We start from the raw sequence: 14892 nt of genomic DNA on the forward strand, positions 1-14892 counted from the left end.
TGTACTTTTTCCTATCGCAATATGTATATATATATCGCAGATAAAAAAATATTGCAATGGATGTTTTTCTAGATATTGTGCAGCCCTAGAGGTTTTTATTACAGTGGGAAACAATTACCATCCAAACAAAAGTTTGAATCACATAATAACCCATAAATCATCCACAGTAAAGTTTAAAACTTCCCACACGGCACAGAATGCAAGACATCACACACATCCAGGAAGACGGCGAGAGCAAGAACTTTGCTTCATTGCTTTGTATTCATCCTTCACACCTTGCTGCTCACTTGGCCTTTCCCGACTGCAAGCAGAGGAGTTTGAAACACCTTCCTTACGTGTGGGGTGAAGGGGTTTTGACAAGTAAATATGTTTTTGATTACTTTGCGATGTCCAACTGTGCCCTCCTCGCCCCCCCACTGCTCCGGCTAAATTAAAAGTCCAGCACAAAGACCCCATGGCCCTTGGAGCAGGGGGGCCAAAGAGACTGCTGATAGATGGATCCTGGGGCAACACGTCGTCAGACCCACAAGCTCCCCCCACCTTACTACTCTTATCCCCAGACACACACACGGCCGACGCTTCTCACATCACGTTGGGTTGAAAGAAAATATCTTCCACTAACCTTACTAATAATGTCCTCCAGATTAAATGTGTGAAACCCTGGTCCCATTTGGCGGACAAAATAACTGGTTTAAGAGATACCTTTGTCGATTAGTCGATTAAATCAAAGCAAAACAAGGCTGCTACCAATGAATGAAACCTGCTCCAGCTAATCTAATGCGAGTTAAGAACGACTGCCTCGCCCTAACCACGCTAAGTGTCTAAGTGTCTTCCACTACTCCGGGGGTGAGCCAGCCAACACTGTGTCCATTTCTTAGACTAATCAACAAATCACCATCCCTCTCTTACTGAACAAGAACAAATTCAGCCTTGAGATGGTGCTCCTCCTATCCAGCCCTGATCAGCCTCTCATGATGCTGAGGTGTAGTTGAAGTACCTGGGGGGGGGATTGTTTCAACCATTCTTGTCGCTGGAGGCGAGGATCTGTCAGCACGTAACTGGCTAACGGAGAAAAGAAACTCTTCCAGCGCTGGTCATTTTTTCCTGAAAACACCCTGTCTGGACACCAACTTTATCAGAAATAGAGCCTGTATGGGTTTCAAAATAAAAACCGTTGTGAAGATTGATTTTGGGGTCATAAAAATAGATAGAGAGGGTTGTTTATATAGACATGCATAATATATAGCGAGTGATGGACAGAACACCTTTTTGCATTTAGCACTTTATTCCAAGTTTAAGTTTTTAGTTTTACAGACATGATGGAAAACCAGCCAGAGTCTCCGTTGAAGTACACTAAACAAGGCAGACAGCCAAACCAAGAGGCACACATCAAGCCAACATGCAATGTCCTTTCACTTACAAAGGGGCCGCTCATACCAATGTTCGCAGGAAGCCATCAGAACAAATAAAATCAATTTTGAATTAAGAATAAGAGTTATTTTTTTCGGAATTTGTTTTATTTTGTTGAGAAGATAACAAATGTATTTTTCCATCTAGATTTATATTTGTTCCATTATTAAGGAGAAACATTGAACATTTGCCACAAATGAGATAAAACTGCTGTAGGGCTGATATTTCATAGCGCCATGTGCCTTTTGAATGGCAAGGCTTTTATTTTTAATTTCAAATAGGTTCTTGGATAATTGAAATCGATGTGGCGAGTGTGCCCTTCTGTTTCTCTCCGGGAGAAAACCGTGGTGCAGAGTAATCTTTTCTTTAGACACTCAATCGTTTTCCAACAAACTCTGACAGTTTTATCAAAACACACTCAAAGGTCTTCTGCAGTCTGCTTTTAGAGGGGGTGAAAAATGGCGTGGTACCAACACTTTAAAAAGGCAAGCAAAATCAACAACATTGAAACTAAACTAAAATGACATACGTGAAAAACAAATCAATTATCCTGCTGCACTTAAAACTAATGATTGTTGCCATTGATGAATGCAAAACAAAAACGGATGCAGCAGAATGTGAAGCCAGCAAATGTATTTTTGTTCCAAATGATGTTTTATCACGCTCTCCATTTCCACAGACCAGTTTAACATAATCTGGAAACGGCTGTGATGAAAGTCACACATCCAGGCGTAATTAGCAGAGACCTAGCATAGCCACATAAGCGTTCTCCATAGCCATTAGTAACATATGAAAAGCTAATATTTTCACTGTATTCCTGTTTGAATCCCTTTCAACAGGGATATTGGTTCCCATGGCAACTGCTGATAAACGTCACAGAGTTCGCACAGAGTAGGAAAAGCAGTTATTATACGTGCTTTGTTTAAATTCAGTGCAAAAAGGTAGATCGCCTACCAAGTTGACCAACTAGAATATTTTATATATAAAGGACGACTCATTCACAAAATGTCTTATATACCGGTAGTTGCAGTTTTTGATGGAACTTATCATATTCCGTTGAATAAAACAGTTACATTTAAAAAGATTCTGGTGGCTACAACAACTATGAAGCACCAAGCATTGCTGGTTCTCCATAAGTCATTGACCCCTTACATAATCTTAGGCGTACAAACACAATTTGCATAAATCCCCTAGTATTTTGTTAATCTAGTAGTCTAATAAAAGGTATTGGGCTGGAAGCATGTGGTGTGTAGACATGGCGAGGGGTAAGACTCACGGTTTTTGAGGCAGTGAAGACGTACTGAATGACCATCTCTCTCTTCATGGTCAGGTCCTTGTGCCTCAGAGGAACCTTCTTGTCTTCATTGAGGTTCATGTCCTCCTGCGAGGAGAAAGACATTCAAAGCTTTAGGATTGGACCATTCAGTGATGAATGGATGGACAACACTGACTATAGCATTTCAAGTTTGGGGGAAAAGACAGGTTAGCATCTGTTTAATAACTTCATGGTAAAATAGTTTGAATATAAATCTAATAAATTTACCATGAAGGCTGCAAGAGAATAGATTAGATGAGACTGAATTTAATACCAGATGGAGTGGAGCGTACAGGACAGTGTTACAAATAAAAAGGAGGCAAAACATTTGAAACAAGAATAACAAGAAAATGCATCAAAAGGTGGAATGGTTTGGATTAAATATTAATCATAAGACAAAAATACATTAAAGTGAAGTCTAAAGGCCTTCAATCTGGAACAAAATGTTACATCACATGGCTAGGTCAGTTACTAAACAATAAAAGCTCTTTCGCAGAGCATCAGAGAAAACAACACAGAAAATGTTTTTTCCTTGTTCCACCCATTGTAGCAAATGCTGTGCTTCAATGAGTAGACGAGTTATCAATAGGGGTATTTAGACAAAACACTGTATTATACAGTTTTTCCAGTTCATTAATTCTGAAAATAATACAGTTTGACAAAAAGACAGCGGATTATATTTGCATAATTTGCTTGATGCACCATCTTGAATGCACACACACACACATCGCATTTTCAAGGAGGTGCGTATGGATCACTGCCGCTTGCGCCATTCTCACTGCGTCTATTTGCGTCTTCGTATTGACTTAGTAGGTTATCGGGCCGCACAAAAAAAATGTGCTTTGCTTTCGTTGTGAACGCAACTTAAAGATGGACTAACTTTAACTAAATTATAAATACATTGATTATAAAAAAAAGATGTATTCATACACGCATCCTCACTGCATTAATAACAGACTGTAGTTCTTTCGTGCCACCAGGCTCCGACTGAGTGTGCTATCCCCAGGTAGCCATCAGGGTAAGCATGTTCACACATTATGTGCATGAGGGTGAAGCTCTACTTCAGGAAGGGTATGAGTAAATGAATTGGAGAATGAGTGGAGGGCAGAGAGCATCCGTTATGCGAGTGTTTACATCCTACTCTGGCACAGCCATGAGTCAGACACCCAGCTGTAACAGGAAAACCATCAAAGGCAGCACCCCCACCAGCACGTTTCCCTGGTAACCGGTATGTCTACTGCTGCCTGTCAGGCTGAGCGCAGACTCACATTACTGCTCAGACCCCCCCCCCCCCCCCCCCCCCCCCCAAACACTCCGCCCCAGTCCTCTCCCTTAGTCCTGTTCCCCCAGGTCTTCTCCTTATTCCTATTTCCCCCAAGTTCTCGCCGACCAGTCCTCCCACTTTAGTCCTCTAACCACTTTGGGTCTGAGGTGTAGATATTAAAATATCCAGTCATGTTATTGACAAGGGTGACTAACTGCAGTACTAGCATTATCGTGACACACACACACACACACACACACACACACACACACACACACACACACACACACACACACACACACACACACACACACACACACACACACACACACACACACACACACCAGGAAATATAGCCTGTCTGATGGGCTTTTGGATCAGTGTATGTGATCCAAAGCCCATCAAATTGATACATGCCTTCGTCAAAGAAGTTATCAAGTTTAATACGTCCATTTCATGTGCCAGCCTTTTGGTTTCTCGGGTACACATACATCAGGTCGAGTCGTAAGTGTGTGATGACAACACCTGTTATCGCGCAACAGCCTAGCTCCCACACACATTCACCAACCCATCCATCCACCCACCTACTCACCTATCATCCAGCCATCCACCCATCCATCCAGAGCAGAGTAGAGCAGAGCAAGAGAGAGAGACAGAAAGAGAGAAGGACAGAAAGGGACAGAGAGAGATACAGAGCCAGAGAGAGAGCTAGAGAAAGAAGATCAGAAACTCAGAGACCAACAACCAAAGAGCACGACATACCATCATCTTCTCAAACAGAGCCAGGATCTCTTTCTCTGAGGTGATCTTTGAGGACAACTCCTCTAGCTGGGAGATGGTGGAGGAGGAGGTGGAGGAAGGAGCCGACCAATCAGTGGAGCCGTGCTTTGCGTGGGGCAAGTGGGGGCGTTCCTTCCTACTACCTGGGATACGGATACTGGCAAACCTGTCCAGCTGTACGGGGACAGATAACAAGACCAGTCATGTTGATATATGCTTATCAATGTAATTACATAGGATTACCAACCTATACAAAGCATCATGGCATTCTTTACGGGTGACAAAGTTATGTAAAATATGCAGAAAACAAATTAAGGGGTTAAAAATGAAGGGGTTAAAATAAACACACAACTCCATGCTGTACAGGCTATGCAAGGCAAACGCTTGGTCATCGGTGAACAGTGTGCAGGGTTTTTCAGTAGTTTCGCCACCAGCAGTCTTTACTGCTAGTTTTAGACCATCATAGATTCTATTAGTGAGAGAGTTAACGTTAGTCAGCATCCATTCCTGAAAGTTAGTTGGTTAGCTAGCTAGTTACTAGTAAAGACAGCAGTTGAAAGAACCTACCACATCATCTGTGAGGTTTTTAAAGTGCAAATTCTATAAAAAAAAAAGAAGAATATGGAATTAGGAAATATAAAAAAGGTGACTAATGATCAAGTTTAGCTTCATTTATATAACACCTTTACAAACTATGCTGGCGAGAAACCTCATCATTTAGGTCAGAGGAGACGGCAAAAGAATTGAACTAAAACTATACAGCCTGAATATTAAGGCAACAACATAAGAGTGGGACAGGAATAAACAAGAAGGGCCCGTTACACCGAATAAAAAAAGAGTGGGAGGGGTCATTTATTACAACTTTGTCTTGTGATCAGTGGGCCGTTATTGTAGTGAAGACGTCAAATGGTCTCGTTAAGAATAAAAGTATTTCAGAGTTTTAAATAAATGGAATAAAACTTCAGATGTGAATGTTGCTCACACATATACACACACAGACACACTCTATTGACTGAGTATAATATTTCTAAGAAGTGGTGGGTTCTTTTTCGTAATGAATGGTCCTGCTTCAGCGAGCACTGCTGCTACTAACGTCGCAACACCGGAGCGCATTATGCAACCGCGGTAAAATAAAAACACCCACAACTCCTCAGTTTCAACCCTCGCGAGGCCTCCTGTCAAAACGAACTCATTACACCATTACGTTCCAGACTGACGCCGTGTTACATTCACAGTAGAGAGATTAGGTCTTTTGAAAGTCGCATCTCGCGTAAAAAGAGGACGGTTGGCAGAAGTTTCTGTTTGGTCTCCGCCTCACACGCTGCAGCGCCTGCACCCAAGAGACATCAATCAATATGCTTGTCGTTAATTATCATAAAATGTACAAGGCAGGCAGGAATACGACACGTCAAGCTGTCACCCAGGCACCACTCTAATGAGTTGTCCTAGATTAACATTCCCTACTTCAGCCGCTGTACACGCCTGTCTCACGGAGGGGAAGAAAAGGATGATTAAAAATATAAATGCATCTGCAAAGTGTCTGAAAATAAGGAGTACTTTTTGCATGTGGTCACATCAAATGTTTGGGTTCATTGTTGAATTGTCAATCATAAAACAGAATTCAGAGGTTGGAACCTCTGGCTTCTCAAGCCAGGCCTTGTAAACCCTGAAGCAGGCTTGTTACGCTCACTAGATGATGTCCACCTCTGGGGGGACCCGGGGTTCACTAAGCACACACCAAGGATTAAAAATAACCCTAATGAGATGTTTTTATTGTTCAAGAGATCAATAGAATCGAGCTCACCCAGGCCTTCACCTATGACCTTTACCTAATTATACTTGCTGGTGCCCTTGCTCTTACCACAGGACGGAAGCTAAAATGTCTCTTCATGATTGTCTAGAATTTATCCCAACCCTGGCCAAATATGGTGCAGCACATTCAATAGGTCAAACTAATAGACAAGAGCCATGCATAGCCCGAATCCAGAATTATTCAGATAATGAGTGGACAAATGAATGGCAAATTTCCAAAAACAAAAAGGTGACAAATAAAGCCCCCCATCAGCAGATTTTAGAAGTGCATGGTGCATTCAGAATACAGATGGCCTTGTTTCATTACTGAGGTTGTAAGCAGGTTGTAAGCTTTAGGGATTATTACAATATTTCACCGATTATTGCGTGCCGATATGATAAATTACAATCTGTAACTATTGCAATTCTGTAAAAAAGGCAAAACAAACTCTGTGGGACAGAACGTTTAATATGTTTCCCACTAAGGAGCATTGTGGAAGCATAGAATCCAGATTCTCACATGAATGTTTTTTTCCCCCCCACCCCTACCCCATGGGGGTTGGCAGGCAAAGAAAGGGTAAAGGTGCTTTTTTGTTTTTCATACATCATATCCCTGCTCTCTTTTGCTTTCACCCGATTAACCCACCATTGACTGCAACTTTGGTCTGGTATATTTAAATAGTAACTACCGGTACTTATTATTAAAACATGAAAACAGAATAAAAAATTTTAGATACTGGAATTGACATGATCAGGATAGCTTATACAATTTCTATGAAATTATACCCGTAAAATTTGACTGGTTTAGGTGCACTGTTTGTGACAAGAGATACCAAGATGTAACGCTTGATTAGCAGCCTGGTTCGGTTAATTAAATGTAGAGGCTGTCTCATCTCAGTCATTGAGCAAGGAACAGGGGTGAGTCACCAAGAATCTAAGTTTTTTTTCGCTGGATTAGAGGGTCAAGGAAATTATAAAAAGAGTGAAAGAGATCCATTAAGTTTTAGGGAAACGCTGAATCTGCAATGTCAGATAAATAAATACCTGAAACGACTTTGTGGTTTACTTTCCAATAATGACAGACAGCAGGATAAAGAGCTTGTAAGTATGAGGGTTTCCAACAAGCCTATCGGGTATCTATGGTGTTTTTTTGTAAAGTTCTATCTGTCAAATAGAAAATGTAACCACAGGAGTCCTGAATGTACCATTAACATTCAATATACAACATTAGAAACTACATGCACGTTTGCACACACCCATTTAGCAGAGAATATAGAATAGGAAAAGCACTCAAGTAGGAACACCTGTTCCAATCAGTTTAAGCCAAGCTTGTCAAGAGAAGAGGCTTTTTTAAACAGTGCCGGAGGATGCCAACTGGTTGTGTGCTGGTCTTTTCTTAACCGAGTGTTGATAGACACATTTTCTTAGTATGTATCTGCGTGTTGTGAAGTGTGTGTGTGTGTGGTGCATGTGAATTCCTCTGTGTGTTTGTTTCAATGCAAGATTCATAATCTACTCCCAAAGCAGCTCTTCCATCTGCTAGAGACAATCAATAGCAACAGATGCATCACCTTGCTCCACGCAGACTACAGATAATTAAGAATCATTCTCAACACATAAACAACTAAACACGCTGCCTTCAAATGGTAGCATGTACCTGAGCGGAAATTGAAATTCACAGGATGTAACACTGCAACCATCTCATCAAATGTTTCACATCTCAATGAAGCCGAGAATTTGCAGCAAACTGATAGCGGTTTTGGCTGAATACGGGAGAGAAAGGGGACTGACGCATACATCATAATGACTCGATTGGACAAGCCGACCCCGTGGAAGCAGTACGGTACTGCTCCTTGCCCATACTCGCTCAAGACCTCCAGGTGTGTACTTCCCTTGGTAGGGTTCACACATACACTGTGTGAACTGGGCCTGGGAGACAAAGCTTATTCCAGTTCCCATGGAGCCGGGATACCCTGCTGCTGTTACCGCAGGTGCAGCATCCTGCAGTCAGGCAGTAAACAGAGGCCCTCTGGCCGCTGGGGGGGGGCGGCCGTTTGATCGCCTTCCCTCAAAAAGTTAGGGCTGAGGAATAGTTGGGAGTGAGAAGATGAAAATAGGCATCAGACTAGCTGGACTAGGCTTCATACCCCTCCCTACAGGAGAGAGTCACGCTCTTAATGTGAAGTCAAAACAGAAAGCTCCTGCAACCATCCATTACTTTAATAAGGTTTATTTCCACTGCTCATAAAGATTTTGTGGTGACAGCCCTTTTCGGAAGCTTTTCTTTTATACACTTTCAGAACACATTCATGACATGTAGAAAAGCTAGTCGCACGTTACATTAGCACATGTCGCCTGTTTCATTTCCTGACAATCTTTTTTCTCTGGCTGATTTTAACCCCGAAAACAAGATTTCAGTCCTGCAGGCAAAAGCTCATATAGTGCCTCTCCATGATGTTCCTGGTCCTGCATTGGTCCCTGCTGGTCCTCCTCTGCTACTACAAGTTTATAACATAATATATCTGCATGGATTGAAATCACAGTGCAACTAAGCTTAAAGGTCACTTAAAGCATATAGACAAGGTAGATAAGGGAGATTAAGGTGATCTATTCCAAGTGAGAAACCTCCATTCTGCACCAGATGTAACCAGATATTGCCTAAATTATAAAATCATTTGTATATATTATACTAATATTATTATCAATTTAGATGTATCTGCACTATGTCATATTATGGATTTGACTAACATACTCGGATAAATAGATATTGTGATAAGTCAACATTTGACGTTTTCAACATATAAAAAATATATATAAATGATGAAAATGATTTGCATTTTCTAAAGTTAATAGAAAAATAACATTAGAACCATGTAAGAAGAAAACAGGGAAGAATATAAATGATTAAATTCTTTCCCCTCTTATTTTCAAAGATGTAAACATGTAAACAAACTGAATGTAGAGCATACGGACTGCATTTCCACAGTCAAGGTCACATGGATGAAGTGAAGTGGAGCTGGTCAGATCAGGCGAACCTGCCAGCAGACCACACCCCAGGGGCCAAAGGCTAGTAGACCCTAGACCCCAGGTGAGATGACCCCCCCCCCCCCCCCCCCCCCCCGCGCACACACACAAAAAATACATAGGCACACACAAAGCACACACACATACACACACACACACAAGCTGATAGATTAATCACATTTTGATGGTGTTTTTCCTTTGCTTATGCCTCACACTGTACAGTATTTATGTTAAATCGACATGTTTTGTTGAGTGAGAACATAGAAGACAAAAACCTAGTGACCGCCCTGGCCACATCGATCTGGCCCTTATAAGGGAACAGTTGATGTGCAATAGTAAGGAGCAATGGGATTAGCCCGGAGGTTAAGTCTGTGCTAATTTTAACCTTTTGATTTCACCCCAGCAAACGAAAGTCAACAGACCAGCAACAGTGAAGGTCAGTAATTAAAGAGTGGACTTTGACTTAAGATATTCTTTTGACTCCTTATGGAAAAATTGGATGGAGCCGCTTCATCAGTTAGTTCTGTTCTCTGCAACTTTTGTCAATAATTAACCAACTATGAAATTGAGAATGAACTCAACAGATTCAGATTGTATCATATTTGTGTATATAGTGCAAAGCATTCTGGGTAGATGCTATGCTTGACAAGGAATAGTTGAAATGCCATTGCATTCTGTCATGAGAGGGAAAGTCATCCTGGTGGGGAGGGAGGGAGGGAGGGAGGGAGGGAGAGGGACCACCTCTTTACATTACATCTCAAATACTTGTGTTTCCAATTCTCACTGTATTACACTATTTGTTGAAAACACATTTACAAGAATGTGATATGTCGAAATATCAAACCGACAGCGAGACAGACACACATAACGTCACCTTGTGTCATACTTACAAACTTGGGCTTACGGTCTCCATCGTCATTGCCAGGTGTGCTGAGTTGCGAGGTGAAGCCTTTCTTCTTTTGGTGTTTACCTTCCCGTCCAGCAGAATAGCTATCCATAATTTAAGTAGGGCTGCGTACCAGTATGTATGATCTGAATCACGCCTGCGTTCCAATAAGTGAACACAGGTGACAGCTAGCGCATACACGTTAGCTTAGCGAAACTGTTCTTAAAAACACAGAAAAATTACAATAAATGCATTGTTAACTACAAAACCCTCGGCCGTCAGATCTGAGTGTCAGGTTGGCTGCTGTCATCCAAACCCTATGAGAAAACAAGCTGCTGTTAGCGCTATGCTACCTACCCCACATTAGTCCAGCACGCTAATCAAAGTGGCTTTTGCTAATCCAATTAATGGATTTTCTAGTAAAGTTTTGATTTCCCTAACACACGGAAAGCTTAGGCGAATAACAGTTTAGTTCTTCCGTAACAACTACAGTAACTGTCTGAAGAGCATGAAAGAACGCACATATCGGGTATTATTTTCCAATGAGTTTGTATTTTTTTTTTTTGACAAACCCGCGCCGCTCAGCTGTCGTGTTCAATCCGACCAATAGTGGTCCACCATTTGAAGGCGGTTACGGCTATTGGTCGGGCGGTGACTTTTTGCAATCCAAGCGGGCCGATGACTGGTCAGTGAGCTTGTCACTCATATTTGCCTTCGTGAGGGACGTTGGTTTAGTTTCCATCGTTATCCTGATTGCAAGAGTGGGTGAAATGTGTTTAACGCCAGCTATTCAGTGAGGAATGTGTGACATGTTATTTTACAGCAGTATATGTAACATGCTAAAATGAATCACATTTCAGCGAGAAAGTATGGGTAAGGCTGGCGATGAAGCTGATGTATATCAGCTCCATGTTGTAACGGCCACCTCCGTGTAATTAAAACAAACGCACCCCAGTATGCTTGGACGTGCGCGGGAAGCTCAACGAGGATTCATGACTCATACTACAAAATAGAACCTCTGGGGTCGAACCTTCTTTAATAGTTCCATGGGTCAAACATGTGGAATGTTTGTCAATTGTTGTCATGGTTTTTATTCAACAGTGAACCCATAAACATTATTATTTTTATTAAACGTAATTTGTCTTATTTGAACGTGGAACTAGTTATCTATGCAATTTTATCACACTAATTGAAATAAGTCCCCAATTAAGAGAAAATAGGCAAAATCCTATTTAAAAATCCTTTTGCCATTTTCCCCAAAACACTGTGAGAACGTTCCACTCTGCTGCATGCTGGAGTTATTTTCGTGACGTCAGACTACCTTTTCTTATGTAGTATGACGTCACGACACAACCAAGTGGCACCAAAACCAACAGGTTTGTGTGGATGGGTCTGTCTGTTGACTGCAGTGTCCGCAAGAAGGTTGAGCTTTTCGGACACCACGGAGTGTGTGGATGCTGGAGCACTGCTGGAGCAGTGCTGGAGCGATGCATATTAGTAATCAGTAATCATTCCTGTACAAAAGAAGAGCAAGGTAACATGCCCAAACGACTGGCGCCCTGTTGCTCTCACCCCCATAGTGAGCAAATGCTTTGAAAAGCTCATCAAGGTGCTGATCTGCAGAATGCTGCCACCAGCCCTGGACCCCCACCAATTTGCCTATCGGAAGAACAGATCGACAGATGACGCCATTGCCACAGCACTCCACTTAGCCCTCGCCCACCTCGACAAGAGGAACACCTATGTGAGGATGCTGTTTGTTGATTATAGTTCGGCATTCAACACAATAGTCCCCTCCAGACTCGACAGGAAGCTCAGGGACCTAGGCATTGATCCCAGCCTATGCAACTGGATCCTTGACTTCCTGACGGATCGAAAACAGGTGGTGAAGATGGGTCCTAAGATCTCCGCCCCTCTGACCATCAGCACAGGAGCCCCCCAGGGCTGTGTCCTAAGCCCCCTCCTCTACTCCCTATACACCCACGACTGCGTGGCTACACATGGATCCAATGCAGTGATCAAGTTCGCCGATGACACGACAGTCATGGGCCTGATCACTGATGGTGATGAGACGGCCTATAGGAGCGAGGTCGACTGTCTGGCTCAGTACAGCCAGGACAACAACCTCATTCTCCACACCGATAAGACCAAGGAGCTCGTAGTGGACTTCAGGAAGAAGAGACAGATTCAACACCCCATCTCCATCAATGGGTCTGCTGTGGAGAGGGTACACAGCATTAAGTTCCTGGGAGTCCACATCACCAGAGACCTCACCTGGGAGGAGCACACCAACCAGGTGGTGAAAAAAGCACAGCGGCGCCTATTTCACCTTAGGCGTCTGAAAAAGTTTGGCGTGGGGCCCAAGATCCTGGGGGCCTTCTTCAGAGGCACAACGGAGAGCATATTGACTGGATGCATCACTGCCTGGTACGGGAACTGTACTGCCCAAAGCCGCAAAATGCTGCAAAGGGTAGTGCGGACAGCTGAGAGGATCAGCGGATGTGAGCTTCCCTCCATCCAGGAAACCTACAAGGCCCGGTGTGTCAGGAAGGCCCTCCGAATCATTGGGGACCCCAGCCACCCCAACCAGAAACTGTTTGAGCTACTGCCGTCAGGGAGGCGGTACCAAAGCCTAAGGGCCAAAACCCAGAGGATGACAAGCAGTTTTTTCCCCCAAGCAGTCAGACTCCTGGAAAAACACACTACGCCCCAACCATCCACACGCACACCACAACAACAGACTGTTGTTACTTTTTAGTATTATTGATGCTGCTACTTACTTATTTATTTATTTATTTTTACTTTGTTCCTTTTCATATGGTTTCTTATTCTTATTCTTATTTATTTTATCTTTTACTGTTGCTGCTATGTGAATGTTGAGGAACCAAGCCTAAGATTTTTACTCTTGAGTACTGTACTATAAGATGTAATAAAAGTGATTCTGATTCTGATTGATTAGCCTAATGTCAGCGTCCAAGTTAGGCTTTCCGGCACCTATATGTGGCTGATTTCACATACTGAATGTTGGCCAACTTCTGCCAACATTCTGTGTGCTAGTGTTTGTTGGGGCAGTGTTCAAGTACCACAAGGCGTGGTAAGGTTTCAGTGGTTTGCCGTTTGTATTGCTGAATTGCTGTTTTGACATAATTTCTGACAAAATTACAGTCTGATGTCTGTGAATCACTTTATTATACAAAGGTAATAATGAGGGATTATAGTCAATTGTATTGATGTGGCACTTTTCATACGCAAGGCAGACTAGCTTGCTTCACATAAAAGCAGGATTCAAAAGAAAGCATAAAAAGATATTTATTAAATAATAATAAAAAGTTGGTTTAGCAGAAAGCGGAGGTGAACATAGATGTTTGTAACCTTGATGGGTCAGGGTGCATGGGAGCAAGTCTCAGATCTTGCTCCCACTCAGATCTCGTCCGAGTGTGAGCGCCTGCTCGTACCCATCTCCAGGAGAACTGGGCAGCTAGACTGGGCAGCCACACTGGGCAGACACAGTGAAGCTTCCAGGGACCGGCTCCAGTTCTACTAGATTTAACATCATGTCTTGGTGATGGTGAAGTCGGAAACCGGAGCACCTGGAGGAAACCCATGTGAACACGGGGAGAACATAATCTGCTCACTTAAAGGTCCAAGCTGGGTTTACTTTACCAGGACCATCTTGCTCCGAGGCCCACCTGCGGCACTGTGCCACTTCCAGGTCATGTAGATCAAAGGGCTCATGTCATGCCACCAGGTGTGGGTGTGATTAGCTGGTACAAGCCATTTGGCACAGGGAAGGAATGATTTTCATGGTGACATCAAAGGTGGGCGTGTCCACCCAGATATATGAAGGATAGATTAGCAACGTTTGCTACAGTCCATTGGGTAGGCTGGTAGAGTGATCTATCCAGCGTAGATAGGTGGACGCGCCCACTTGTGATGTCACTATGAAAATCATTCCTTCCCTATGCCAAACGGCTTGTACCAGCTAATCACACCTACACCTGGTGGCATGACATGAGCCCTTTAAGTAATTGCTCTCTGAAGAATACAAAAGTTATGAGGAGGACCTTCCTATCACTTAAATATCTGGGGAAGGGGCTCCCGATAACTCAATTCCCATAGTATAAATCGCAGTTAGTTATTTGAGAAGGCTTGCACAAAGGTTTAATCATGCTGTTTAGGCAGGACTAATTGGTCACACCCTGCGTTCACACCAAAAGATGCATTTGCTGCCCGAACGCGTTGACGCCTGAGTTTTGCGGCGCGTCAAATCAAGTTTTGCGGCGCGTCAAAGGTTTTGCGGCGCGTCAAAAGTTGAAATATTTCAACTCGAGCAGCATTTGACGCGCCGCAAAATACGTGAACGCGCCCTTCGCCCGTGCCCGGCAGCAAAAAAATTGACGCGCGTCGTGATCCCATTCAAAG

General features: G+C 43.0%; 1 protein-coding gene across 4 annotated transcripts in view; it reads right to left on the reverse strand.

Annotated features, from left to right (window-relative positions):
• Positions 1-11048, reverse strand: part of LOC115558374 (protein diaphanous homolog 3) — a 235635-nt gene extending 224587 nt beyond the window's left edge. For 2 of the 4 annotated variants that reach the window (XM_030376446.1, XM_030376444.1), the window contains exons 1-4: positions 10475-11048; positions 5337-5369; positions 4752-4943; positions 2687-2791 (exon numbers count right to left, since the gene is read on the reverse strand). In XM_030376446.1, coding sequence (XP_030232306.1) covers positions 2687-2791; positions 4752-4943; positions 5337-5369; positions 10475-10582 — 438 coding nt within the window. In that variant the 5' untranslated portion in view covers positions 10583-11048. The remainder of the gene's footprint in view (positions 1-2686; positions 2792-4751; positions 4944-5336; positions 5370-10474) is intronic. The other 2 variants (XM_030376443.1, XM_030376445.1) reach the window with 2 other exon arrangements.
• Positions 11049-14892: the final 3844 nt, after the last annotated feature.

Source organism: Gadus morhua, chromosome 14 (assembly GCF_902167405.1).
Source record: "Gadus morhua chromosome 14, gadMor3.0, whole genome shotgun sequence".
Classification (NCBI taxonomy): domain Eukaryota; kingdom Metazoa; phylum Chordata; class Actinopteri; order Gadiformes; family Gadidae; genus Gadus; species Gadus morhua.